The sequence below is a fragment of the Chionomys nivalis genome, chromosome 15 (assembly GCF_950005125.1).
Source record: "Chionomys nivalis chromosome 15, mChiNiv1.1, whole genome shotgun sequence".
NCBI lineage: Eukaryota > Metazoa > Chordata > Mammalia > Rodentia > Cricetidae > Chionomys > Chionomys nivalis.
Genome location: NC_080100.1, coordinates 9,286,440 through 9,300,604, shown reverse-complemented (window position 1 = coordinate 9,300,604; position 14,165 = coordinate 9,286,440). Strand labels below are relative to the sequence as shown.

The 14,165-nt window shown below is 39.6% G+C and overlaps 1 protein-coding gene across 1 annotated transcript in view; it reads left to right on the top strand.

Annotated features, from left to right (window-relative positions):
* The window catches only part of Dnah5 (dynein axonemal heavy chain 5), a gene marked incomplete at its 5' end in the record, with an annotated part of 196,222 nt that overhangs the window by 115,159 nt on the left and 66,898 nt on the right, over nucleotides 1-14,165 (top strand). Inside the window, 4 exons of the mRNA XM_057789549.1 lie at nucleotides 1,229-1,401; nucleotides 7,224-7,354; nucleotides 11,355-11,508; nucleotides 11,977-12,244. Of these exons, the coding sequence (XP_057645532.1) occupies nucleotides 1,229-1,401; nucleotides 7,224-7,354; nucleotides 11,355-11,508; nucleotides 11,977-12,244 (726 nt within the window). The remainder of the gene's footprint in view (nucleotides 1-1,228; nucleotides 1,402-7,223; nucleotides 7,355-11,354; nucleotides 11,509-11,976; nucleotides 12,245-14,165) is intronic.

Here is a 14,165-nt window from a genome sequence, read left to right as displayed (position 1 = left end):
GGCAGCAAGAGAGGCAGTGATTATCCTTACCCAGGTCACCTGAATTCTATGAGATGCCCCGCACATGTAACAGAAGAAATGAGTGACATGAGTCAGTCTTTTGGGGTTGGCTCCATGAAAAGAAGAGGTTTGCCATTGTTATCGATGAAAACAGACAATGCCCGGAATTTCACATCAAAATGTACTGGTTTTAAAATGAGCATTATTATTCATTTCAAAACTGTTTCTAAAACTGAGGATGTATTTTTGGTCAAATTTCATATTTAAAGGGCTGTTGGCATTGGGCATATAGCTCAGTTGGCAGATATATAGCTTGCCCATCACACATAAAGCTTTAGACTTCATAAGCAAGAAGCAGGGCACAAGCGTGCTATCCCAACAGCTGGAAGGCTGGGGGAGCTAAGGCCACCATTGACTTATCAGGCATCCTAGACTAATGGAGTTGTGTCTTCTAAATGGTTGAGAATGACTGCAGCATCTCTGATTTGTGTGGTAACAAAATGTGTGATTCTGTAAAAGTTTCCGAGTGACAACTACAAATGGACACCTCTTCATTCTCTGCAGTTGGAAGGAAGTGGGCACATTTCTTGTAAATCAAGTCAAGCACGTGCAGGAGTCTGGCAAGGCCCTTTGGAGAATGACTAGAATCTGCCCTGTGTTTATCACTCCTTTGTGTCTCACACCCTCTGAGCAGGACTGACTAGAGGGGTTGTGGTTTTGGGGGAGCAAAGCCTAGCTGTCCATCTGGGGAGAGGGCAAGGGTCACAGGGAAATGGCTATCCTCCTGTGACTTCAAAGCACTTTATTTCCTGAAGCTTGAGTTGAACGTTTATGAGAGGGTTTCTTTAAATTCCTCCTAAAAATTTCTCCAAAAAAATCATGACCTCTCAAGATTTTGATGTTGAGTCCCTATTTATTTTGATTTTCATCTTAACTCGTACTCTTATGTCTCTATCATGATCTTTAACATAAAATGTTTAATTATGAATTATCATTAAATTTTATGAAAAATGTCATTTGAAACTGATTCTTTCTATAACAGAAAGAACTCTAAGCCTATGATTATGAAAATCCTACTACTTCTTCTATTGTCCGCCTTTGTTTCTTAAAAATTATAATATTGTATTTTGATGAAAAATATTAACATTAAATTATAGCACTTTGACTGTGCTAATTTGGGCAGTGGTCAGGTTTAGCGATTTGAAGACATTTACTGTCTCTTGCCAAGGGGAAACATCTGAAGAACCTGAGGCTGAAATACCAAAGCTTTACGAGCCAGTCGAATCCCTTGATCACCTGAGAGAGCGCTTGAGTGTGTTCCTCCAGCTCTATAATGAGACCATCCGCGGCACTGGCATGGACCTGGTGTTCTTCACAGATGCAATGGTCCACTTAGTCAAGGTACAGTAGCCTCAGCAAGGCGTGTGTCACAGGCGACAGACACTTGGTTTCGCCCTGAATCTCCTTCAGTGTCACTTCCTAGGAGAACTCTCGTTAAAAGTGAACTCATTGTTCCATTCCAAGTGAGTTTCTAAGCTGAATGTAACATGTCACACATTATGGTCTTAAAATAAGTGCATGTATATTTCCAATATGCAATGTGAAAATTTTATTCAGTGTTGATATTCAGCTTTTGGCTCAGTTTTTTTTGCTACACAGGATGTATGTGGTTTATTTGCATTCAAAGAACAAAGTCTGTTTAGTTCTACATCACCTAAAGAATAACCCGTTGAAGTAATGCCTAAGCCCAGAGGACATCAAATGAAGTAAGCAAGGCAGGCAAATGCCACAGCACTCTACACACATTAGGTACTCAGGTTAGTCATTCCCAGAGATCAGGATGGATGGGGAAGAAAATGCAGTGTCGATGTTTAGTGGGAAGAGTTTTAGCTTTGCAGGAAAAAACAGATTTGGAAGTAGATGGTATTAATGGTTGCCCAACAGTGTATACATCTTCATTAGTTATGACAGTAAATTTTGTTGCATGCATTGGTGGTACCATCTGCTTTTCTGGGTGCTCTGACCAAATACCTGATAAAAAATAGTTTAAGGGATGATTTTTTTTTTTTTTGCTAATTGTTTAAAGGAATACAGTCTGTCATGGTATCAAGAACTTCAGGTAGCTGGTCACATTGCATCTGTAGTCAGGAAGCAGGGGTAGAAAGGAATGCTGGTGTTCAGCTGGCTTTCAACTTTTATGCAGTATAGGACCCAAGCCTATGGCATGATGATGTCCCCATTTAGGATGGTTCTTTCTATCTCAATTAATCCAATCTAAAAAATTTTTCACAGTACACTTAGAGGTGTATTTCTGTGGTGGCTATAAGTTCACTCAAATTACAAAATAAAGATTAGCCATTGTATGCATTTTATAATCAAAGCTAATAACTGTAAAAATTAAAACAACAATAAAACAAAACAGTGCTGAAAGAGTTGATCTTGAGAAGGTGAAAAATGCTGTTAAAATGAATTTCATCAGGGAAGTAGAATCCTACTTTGTCATATGAGAGAGCTGATCATTTCTCAAATGTTGGAAGTAGAATATATATCTAGAAACTTATACGACCTAATTTATCTATGCCATTAGGGTTGTCATTTAACAGATTTTCTCAATTTCCTCACGTTGTTGACTTCAGTTACTTCTCAGCCTCCATCCTTTCAGTTAGAAAACAGCTGATTTGGGCTTGTCTTCCAACATCTAGGTTTAAGCATGAAGAATGATCTCATAAATGCAAGTTTCCTCCTCTAACTGTTATGGCACCTGAGCAGCGGGGAGGGGTGTGAGAGCCTAGCCAGTGAGCCTTTTCTGTGAATTGAGGTTTGCTCCCTGTGAATTCTTAGAATCTGAGACATGTGTCTGGACTAAATGATGAAACCAATGTCCTTTCAAATCCTAATATAAATAATAGTGTGACATGAACTTCAAATTTACAGTTGGTTAAAAGTAGGATGTTTCATTAAGAGTAGAACTTCTCATTGTCCGCCACATTCCGAGAGTCCGGTTTTATCCCATGTTTTTTTCAGTAGCAGTCCAGCTGACCTTGGTGAGCTCCCAATAGATCGGCCCCACTGTCTCAGTGGTTGGGTGCACCCCTCATGGTCCTGACTTCCTTGTTCATGTTCTCTCTCCTTCTGCTCCTCATTATAACCTTGGGAGCTCAGTCCGGTGCTCCAGTGTGGGTCTCTGGCTCTATCTCCATCCATCGCTAGATGAAGGTTCTATGGCGATATGCAAGATATTCATCAGTAAGATTATAGGATAGGTTCATTTCAGGTTCCCTATCCTCAGGTGCCCCAATGAACTAACTGGGGACATTGCCCTGGGCATCTGGTAGCCATTCCAAGTTCAAGTCTCTTGTCACCCCTTAGGTGGCTCCCTTATGGACTGGGGGGAGGAGAAGAGGAGTGGGGATAGGGGAGGGGAGAGGGGGGAGGGGGCAATGTGTGGGAGGAGGGGAGGGAAATGGGAAACGGGGAGCAGTTGGAAATTTTAATTAAAAAAGAATAAAAAAAAATATAATAAAAAAAACAAAAAAAAAAAAAGAGTAGAACTTCTGCCATATTGAATAGTTAGAAGAAAGGGAGGGTAAAGAAATTAAAAAACAAAACCCCTCAACACTTCATGTTTAATGAATGAGCCCTGCCAATGGTGACGTCGTGACTGTCTGCTGAAGACACTGGCTGTTTGGTCTGTGATTGCCCATCACTAAAACTGATAATGAGTTTATTTTTTTCTAGTCTTGTGAGATTGCTTTATCTTCTGTTTTACAACACAAATTACAAACCTTTCTTTAGCCATCTGAGTATGCCATTGCAGGCAGAGTGCCTCAGCTCTGAGGATATTTTCTTTGGCTCTCAGCATTTAGCCTGGCTGTTTGGAACTGGTCAAGGAATACATGTCCAGAACATTTGAGACAAAATTGTGCATTCCTTATTGTGTTCTAGGGTGACTCTTCCTTAACACTTGTGTGTGTCTATGTGTGTCGTGTGTGTGTACATGACAGAAGTCAGAGATAGATGGAGATAAAATCTGCATTCAAATGGACTGTGATCTGAGGTCCAGCTCTCTTACTCATAAAAATACACAGATTATGTCTCTGTGCTATGTATCTTTATTAATGTTATTTTTTAAAATTTGAGATTATATTACATTTATATTATTTCTTTCTTCTCTTTCCTTTTTCTAATACCTCCAGTATGTCCCTTTGGTCTGTTTAAAATTCAAGGCCTTTCTTTATTAATTAATTTTATTATTTGTTATTACATTCATATATGGATATTAATATAAATCTGTTCAGTCTGAATAATATTACTTGCATGTATGTTTTCAGGACTGCCCTTCTGGTGTTGGATATGTGGGTATGTGCTTCCCAGAGGGAAACTATTTCTTCCCTCTCATCATTCTCTAGTTGCCTGTAGTTCTTTGCAGGAGAGAGGCCTTGCCAGATTTCAAAAACAATAAACAAGCCAAAGATATATATATATATCTTTTTTGTGTGTGAAATATAATATATATTGTCAATGGCTTATCATGACCTAGGTCCTGAGATTTCAATCAACATATGGACAACAGTTTACCTAATACATAATTTAAAAAATGAACTGCTTATGGTTATACATTTCTGATTCCAGAACTCCTCATTAGTGTGAATTCCGGGCCATTAATCTGGGTATCTATTCACTATGAGCTCCATGGAGACATACTTCCTTTGAGTCACTTCCATCTTTCCTGGCGAAATACTTGGAAGATGTTCACACATGAGATGCTGACAAATTATCAATTTTAAACAAGTCCCCAGTGTGCTCCCAAACAATACTTTTCAGCCTCGTCCCCTTCTATTTCCCTACTCCAACCCTAACGGGGCCTTGTCAGGCCTTTTGCTGACTCTGACTCTGAGAATTTGTGTCTCAGCTGCTGTTGAACATCTTTCCTCCCCTCCCTCTCTCCCTCCCTCCCTCCCTCCCTCCCTCCCTCCCTCCCTCCCTCCCTCCCTTCCTCCCCTCTCTGGCATGTGCTTTGCTTTTGGAGATAAGGTCTTTGCTGTGTAACTCAGTTGGCTCTGTAGTCAACTATATAACAAAGACTAGCCTCAATCACTCTATTCTCTTGATAAAATTATGGGTGTAAGCCTCCGTGCTCATCCAGCAAGCTAACTTCTTTGTTAAACTTCTAGCCATCTTCTAAGACTTAGGTTAAATGCAGTCCCCACAGCTGAACTCAAGTCTCTGAGACGGGAGTTCCCTGGAGTTCCTTGCTCCCCTTGCTGTCACTCATGTCTCTCAGACATTCACACATTTCCTTCTCTCAAGTCTCTCTTTCCTGTGGGACACAGTGCCTCAGGGCACAATGGGCATCGTTAATTTTTACAGATTTGCTAAAGATATCAAAACATGAACACCTTCATCTCAGTTCACACCTTAGAAAAATGAGCCCCATTTAAGGGTCTCCCTTGAATGCTCTTTCTCCTATCATCTTTGATTTTGAACAAGATTATATGTGTTTCATTTCCCCTTTAGCATTAACACATTTTATTAGCTTGTTCATATATATGCCCATCTTTCTAATGTTATGATGATGTATCCTGTGCCAGAAACTGAAATGGAGATGTTAATTTAATACCTTAGCCGATTCTAGCTAAAAATACAATGACTTCTTAAAACCAAATACATAAAATTTACATAAGCCTCTAATATATTCATACATATCAAACAAAGAGACAGGATTATCATTGTAAAGTGGCAAGCAAGGGAAGTCAAAAGTTCTAGTGTGTTTCTGGTTGCTCCTCATTTGTCTTGTTTTGGCATTTTGAGTTTAAACCAAGGTAAGATATGAGGAGACATATGGTAGCTCACGCCCTGCCAACTGTGAGCTTAGAGAGTCACAGAGGCAGGTTGAGAGCAGAAATCTGGGGAAACTGAAGCACACATCGCTCGTCAGGTTCTAGGTCCATATAGAGGCAGGTAGCATAGTCTCCTTTTCACATGTTCTAATTTTGGAGATTAACTGCAAACCCAGTGGTATTCCAAATAGAAATGAAACATGCTGAGCTAATAGAAGAATATTTTGAGGGAGGATGCTTAGCAAAATTTTTCAGGATGCAAAGCCCTAGGGATCCTAACCAGAGTTAGAGGGGATGTATCTTCAGCCCTCACCTCTTGCGTTGTAATTTTTATAGGAATAATCTAGGAAGTGTGTATTTTAAGAGGGAAATAGCACACAGAGTAAAACGATCATGCAGAGTTCTATGATGTTTCCTCTCTAGAAGGAGCAGGAAGCCTGATGGGAGTCCATCATTCCATACCAGGAAAGCTAAGTTAATGAACTACTGCAAGGAGGGAATCTGGGGTGGTCTCTGTCTACTGGGCAGGGTGGTATCGACTCCAGATCCATGTTTCATCACTTCTTAGTAGAAGCCTTGTGTATCATCATCTTGTCAAAGAGTGGATGTTTACACACATTTTCCTTCCATCGTTTCTGTTGTTCTTAGGTAGGTTTCTTCCCTTTGATTTAAGCTATGCATTTTCAATGTGGAGCGTATTGTAGTTGGTGGCATGCTGTGAGTTCTGAGGACAGGCATTGTTCTAACATTTCTGCTGTCTTTCCTAGCATGCTGCCTTAGATTGCACATCCTAAACGGGCACCTGAAAGTCTCCTTTAGTTTTCTCCTTGTAAACAGAGATAGCCACAGTCAGAAATATGTCAGTACCTTGTGGGATCTTCAGGGCACACCCCACAGTTGCTACCTGGTGGTGCAACCCAAGTGCTGTAGTTCAGAAGTGTTCCGTTCCCTTAAGAAGTATGGCTCTCTATTCTGACCTTGAATCATCTTTGTCTTCCAAATGACTATTTTGCCTTAAAAATTATTTATTACTTTTAAAATACATTTTTAGTTAAAATTGAATCATATCATTTTCCATTCCTTCCATATATCCCTCCCAGGTACTCTCCTACTCTTTCCAATGTTTCAAATCAACAGCCTCTTTTTGATTATTACACACATACACACACAAATACAAGATGCTAAATCCATTGTGTGTGTGTGATTTCAGGGCTGACCACTTTCTATCACATAACCAATAAGAGGTCTCATCCCAGGGAGAGGCTAATTCTCCCTCTCCCTTCAGTTATTACTTGCATTTGGCCTCACTTTTAATTCAAGTGCATAATATAATGGAAAATTCAAAGGTTGAAAGATGTGAGTCTTTTCTACATTTTGTTATAGATCTCTCGAGTCATTCGCACTCCCCGGGGAAATGCCCTCCTGGTTGGTGTGGGCGGATCAGGAAAACAGAGCCTGACAAGGTTGGCTTCATTCATTGCTGGCTATACCTCTTTCCAGATCACTCTGACAAGGTAAGAGCTTTTATGATACCCTGAAATGGATTTTGAAGAAAGGTTCTCAGAGGTCACCAGCAGTTAAGAATGCATTTTCTTATGTACGCCAAGAATCACAATAGTTTTCACAATGGTTTTCCTCCTTGAAGACTGGCATGTCTTCCCCTTTCAACCTTTGTCATGGACCAGAATGTTTTCTGTTAGTAACCTGCCTTTGAAACAGCCCAGGCTCTCACTACAGAGCACGAAATGCTTCTTTGTGTTTATGTTTTATGTAGTATGAACATTAAGTGTATCCTTTGTATCTTTTAGAAGTCATTTATATATCATAAGTGTTAATGCAGAGTTCAGCAATATTAATATAATGAAAAATAGATGAAAAATTTCTACCTAAAACCCTAAAGTAGTTGTTGAATATTGAGTAGATGCTGAACACTGCCCAGGGGAATACAAGGGGAAGCCTGTGTGAGCCTGGAAAATTGCCAAGTCACCACATGGTAGCTCTGCTGTGGTGTGGTGGGGTTTGGTAAAAGACTGCTTAATAGGAGAAATTAAACCAGGAGGGCGGGAATACCTTCAGGGTCACAGACCTTTTGGGCCTTTTTTGGCCTATACCTGTAGGTGTGGAGTTGGGATTCATGTGGTTACCAGATGAAGATGGAAGTTATAAAATATTCCCTCACTAGCTCAGAATTGAATATAATAAAGTGTTATTTATTTAGGTGTAGTCTCATAGATCACAGTCCTCTGCATCAATGGGGAACAGGAACTGAATCCAGAAGCTAGGAGAGTGAACACACACTTTTATGTCAGCTTTTATAGTATAAGAGGCACGCCCAAGTGGGCTCATATCTTAAAGATTACTGAAGGAGTTCCTACAGCAGCATCTGAGTAGGAATTCTAGAAGAAAAACAGTTCGGGAGTTCCCGGGAAAAAGCATTGGTTCTTTGAAGTTAGCATCAAGGCAAATTACTTTTGACCCCTGGCCTGGAGGAATCAAATATGGCTGAGTGTGGAATGTGAGGTGACAAATGGGAATGCATGGAGACATTGGAAGGTACAGCAAGGAACTGATATATCACCAGAGAGTAATAGGAAAGCACTGATGGGTTACCAGTAAAGGTGTGTGTGTGTGTAGCAAATGGATGGAAAAAACAAAACTGATACAGTTATAAAGCTATCTTAGGGGTCTAGACAAGATATAATATTACCAGGAGGAGTGGCAGTGAGAAGGGAGAAATGAAGGAGGATGGAAATCTAGGACATTATTAGCAATCTAGAGCTCTTCTTGGTTATATATATATTCCAGGTGACTTGTGTCAGGTGTGCATGTGTGTGTGTGTGTTTTATAGGTAGAAAGAATTAGTAAGAGAAGAGTTAACATGAAGAGATAAGTAGAGCTGACTCACAGAAGTCTAACAAAGTTTCATGAAGCCAGTTTGGGGAGTTTAGTTGAGGTGAAATCATTAGCAGTTAATTCAGAAGTCCTGCTCATTTGACATCTGCGTGAACCATGCCACTGACCTGTCTCATTGAGGGAGACCCATTCGTACCTGCTAGCATGGAGGCTGAGTGTTATTAAATATTAGAGTCAAGATCCTGTTATTCAAGCTAAGGTTGTCGTACTTGGTCTGAATTATAGGACTCTCCATGCAGAATAAATCCAAAGATTACTGTTTAATACGTGTAGTAGGATGACAGAAATAGCCCTGGTTACCATGTGTGCAATTTTAGTCCGTGTGTAGAAGCTAAGTTAGGGAAGCAGATAACCTGCCCAGGAAAAAGATTTGATTCATACATTTATCGTCAACATTAGTATAAAATTTCACTGTTTTAAAATCATTTCTGTATATCCGAGCTAAACAAATTTTCATAAGAAGTATGTTAGGAGGTCAGGCAACAATAGTTCATCTTGCAGTTGGGTTCAGAGAGCCTGAGAATTGCTTGACATCAGACAGTGTAGGGGAATTGATTGCACTGCAGCATTTGCAATCAATCCAGGTGTCTAGTCAAGTGTAACTCCTACTGCAACCCAATGGCTCAGTAAACACCTACAACTCTCATCGTGACAAATTGGTTCCTCTGCACGTCACACTGAAAATGATCCATTACCAATGAGAGGAAAGGCAAGGTCTTCTTCACCTTCTCTTAGCCTTAGAGACACTATTTAATTCCATAAGCTGCAGATGTGTGGTCAAGGCTAGCCTGAGCAGCCTCCCAATTGGAATGCACAGCTATCGGTCATATTAGAGGACAGCAATTTCTCCCTTTTAGTCAAGAAACTGGATGAGATAAAATTTGCATTCTCTCTCATTTGCTCTTGTTCTCTACCTCTTGTGTGTGTGTGTGTGTGTGTGTGTGTGTGCATTCCCATTGGAGATCAGTGGTCAGTCTTTGGCATCTTCCTCAATGCCACGAACCCAGAGCTGTCAGTTCAGCAAGACAGGACGGCCAGCAAGTGACAGAGCTCCCAAGTCTGTCTCCTGAGCTCTAGGATTGGCGTTCTACACCCACTCTTTTCATTTTTATTTTAAACATGGCTCTGGGGGATGAAACCCAGGTCCTGTTACATTTATTTGTAAGCACTTTACTGATGGTGATGTCTTCCCAGCCCCTCTTTTTAAAGGGAAGACTGTGTCTTTAAAATAGTTTTGTTTTTTGATCACTTAGCCCTGGTTTCTTGAGAAGTCTTCCTAAACTATTGCTATCTGACTGTCCTGGTCAATTTTCTGTCAATTTGAAACAAGCTTGAGTTGTTTGGGAAGAGGAACCTCAATTGAGAAAACACCTCCACCTGCCTGCTTGTAGGCAAGTCTATAGAGCATTTTCTTAATTGATGTGGGAGGGACCAGCCTACTGTGGGTGGTGCCACCCATGTGTGGGAAGTGCTGGATAGTGTTTAAAAGCAGGCTGGACAAGCCATGTGGAGAAGCTTGTAAGCAATATTCCTCCAAGGCTTCTGTTTCCATTCCTGACCAGCTTTGGGCACATTTTTTTTTTTTAATCACAGCAATAGAAACCATCACTAGGACTATAACTGTAGATTTACTTTATGGTTATTAAAATGGATATTAAAAGTTTAGGTGTTATTTATTAATTATCTTTAAAAATAAGATGAAGTAGCTATTTATCTTGTACTCTTAGTTCTGTTTTAATCACACACATACATGCACACATGCATACACACATCACACACACATATACACATCACACACACATACACACATATATGCACATACATACACATACGCATACATGCACATACAGAGAGAATAATTTAATACATCTAAATCTCCAGAAATGTATTTTTTTTTCTACTCTTGGCAGTAGTGGACTACTCTGTGGAGACTGCTCTAGCATTTCTTGATTATAGGATGATTTTCATCTGAGGATTGCTTTGGGGAGTGAAAGGAGGTTTATGGTAGGACATATTTCAAATGTTCCCAGCAAGTCTGGTACAATGTACTGATTGCTTCGAAACTAACTCCTTTATGTGGAATCCAAAGATGTGAGGATAATAGTGATTTTGAGAGATGAGAGGGGCTCTGTGGGTCAGGATTTGGCTTTTCTTTCCAATATCATGAAAGCTTGAATCATTTTAGTGTAGTTTGTTCAGTCTATGAGGCAATTTCTAATATGTCCTTTGCAGATGGGTGCTTAGTCTTTTATAAATCTTCTAATTATTATATCCAACAAGTATTACCCCTGTCGACAAGCATTTTCAAACTTGTAGCTGTATACAGTCACATGACATATATGCATGTCAACAGTATTTGCTTGAGTTAAATTGTGTTTGCTTCAGGCTTAACAATCCATTGGGGATGTTCTTTGTGTCCCAAAACACTAACTACAATATCTGTGGAATATGAAGTTAAAGGACCAGTTAAATCACACTCATTGATAGTATGTCTCCATATGATGGAATAAAACTAGCATTGTTGGGTTGGTTATACACTATAAGGCTCTTGCCTTCTTATGGGAATAATTTACTGTCTGACACATGATCATGGTTCTTCAGATCCTACAACACAGCAAATCTGATGGAAGACCTGAAGGGTCTGTACAGGACCGCCGGCCAGCAAGGCAAAGGAGTCACTTTCATTTTCACAGACAACGATATTAAAGACGAGTCGTTTTTGGAATACATGAACAATGTTCTATCATCAGGAGAGGTAGGAGCTCAGTTGTCATCATACCTTTGCCTCTTTAGGTTCCTTCCAATATAGAAAGCTTCATTTTTTTTTCTTTCTTTAGAAATTTGAGTTAATGCTCTTAGGAATCTGGCAATCAGCAGGAAGGATAGCTTTTTCCGTTCGGTCTTTAAAGAGTGAAACTCCCAGTAAGATGTGTAACCAGACATTCAAAAACTGTGAAATGGAAAATGAACTGAGTGGGAGGGAGGCTCAGGAGGCTGGGCTTTTGGCATGTCCATTCACCTCTCAGCTCGGTGGCTTTGCGGTTAGTCACAGAGTCATCTAAGTGCATTAAGGCGTGATGTCATTCGTCTTAAAAATTTTAAGTTCATTTTAAAAAGTTGAACTTAATAACACAAATGGAGGAAAAGTCTTGGACATTTGAGCACATATTTTTCTGGTTTCATGTGTATATACTGAATTTATACACTTGTGTTTCTTTCTGAGGTCTCCAACTTATTTGCTCGAGATGAAATTGATGAAATTAATAGTGACCTGGCCTCAGTCATGAAAAAGGAACACCCCAAGCGCCCTCCCACTAATGACAACCTGTATGAGTATTTCATGAGCAGGGTCAGAGGGAACCTTCACATTGTGCTCTGCTTTTCACCCGTTGGAGAGAAGTTTCGCAATCGAGCTTTGAAGTTCCCTGCCCTCATTTCGGGATGCACAACTGACTGGTTCAGCCGATGGCCCAAGGATGCTTTAGTTGCCGGTTAGTGTGGTGGAAATGTCTGTCGTGTGTCCTCGCTCACGGGGACTTCCTATTTATTCATTTACTTTCTCTGCTACCAGGTATCTCTGCGCTGGGCTGAACAACTTCTGCCCAGTGTTGGAGGACTTTTGTGTAAGACGTTACTCTTTTTAACTTGGTAATTTTGTTTTTTTTTCTAAAGTGTGGTTGCCAAAGAGCGAAGCCTTCCATTTTATGCCTCTTTGATTAAATATCCAGTGATTTCAGTTTTCCAAATATACTCCAAGGCTTTGCCTTGGTTACGGTTTGGTTTGTGATTTATACTTAGTTGGGTGCTTGTTGAGTTGTGCTTATTAGTCTTATGGGGGGAAATACCCCACAATGCCAAGGATATTTCCTTGTTGACAATTTCAGCAACTATCCTTGTATGATATGATGTTGATGAATAAATCAGGCCATGTTAACACTCATCATCTTTCCTTCATTTTGCCTTAATTTGTTTATAATCTTTCTTTATTCTGATGTGTCATCTCTCCTGTCTATAGAAATGTCCTGTTGTCCTTTAAACCTCCTACAACTCATCACCCATCTTTGTTTATTAAAGTACTAAAGCTAGTCAAGACCCAATCATATCCTTTGATAATTTTACGTTGTAAAGATTTAAAATTACTTTGAAAACCTCCCCCTTTCTTGACCTTCTTTTGTCAATAACGTCTATATTTAATACACCGACATTGAAATAGTTTGAAACTTTGATAGCCAGTAAACTCTTGAGTTGATAGCTTCAAATGAGTTTAGTTATGTTTATGATTTGCATACTCTCTGGATATTAAGGGTCATATAAGTTCTAGTAACAGGTATTAGTGCCAAGAACTGTATTAAGATCAATTACCTCCTTTAATTCTCAAGTTTAATCCCTCCTCCTCTTCCTCCTTGTTTTCCTCTTCCTCCTCTTCCTCATTCTCCTGCTTTATGAGACTAGTGTTCTAAAAGTAAACCATGGCTCCAGGACTCAGGACTCATTTGTTTTGTATTTTGAGACAAGATTTTCCTAAATTGTCCTAGCTGGACTTGAACTTGGAATCCTGCTTCCACCTACTGAGTAGTTAGGACTATAATTCTATATTGCCAGGCATGGCTTGTGTCTGGCTTTCTTTCTTTCTTTTTTTAATTGATTTTATTGAGCTATACATTTAGCTACCTCTTTTCTCCCCTTCAACCCTCTCCCATGGTCCCCATGCTCCCAATTTACTCAGGAGATCTTGTCTTTTACTACTTCCTATGTAGATTATTAGATCCATGTATGTCTCTCTTAGGGTCCTCATTATTGTCTAGGTTCTCTGGGATTGTGATTTGTAGGCTGGTTTTCTTTGCTTTATGTTTAAAAACCACTTATGAGTGAGTACATAAGATAATTGTCTTTCTGGGTCTGGATTATCTCACTTAATATTTCAGGCCTAACATTGCAAAAATAAATAAGCAAAAATTCTGTTGTAGATATGAATCCATGTTTCCAATGCCTAGACTTAAACTGATTGGAATTTGAGTTGTTTCTTACAGTACCTGATTAACTTATGTGGGGAAACACGAGTCATAGGTAACTTAATTGATTGCCTTTTAGTATTTAGTCCATTTTATTTTCAAGCAATTTGGGGAATGCTATCTTCCACTGAGAGCTTAATTACTTCTCAGGTCCTAGTGATGAAAGGCCAATATTCTGTATGTCTGTGCTGTCAGTTCTGGGCTCATTAGACTCCCTTTCTTTCCCTCCTGCTTCTAGTAGTCATATTTCTATTTTCAGCTCATACATATAGACTCTTTCTTATAAGATACTTAAAATCCTCGTCATCATTTACGGGTACATTGTGCATAATCTTGAAAAATTCTGTGGACTTAAGACTGTACTTTATATATTTTTTTCACACCTATGCTTGCCAGCAAT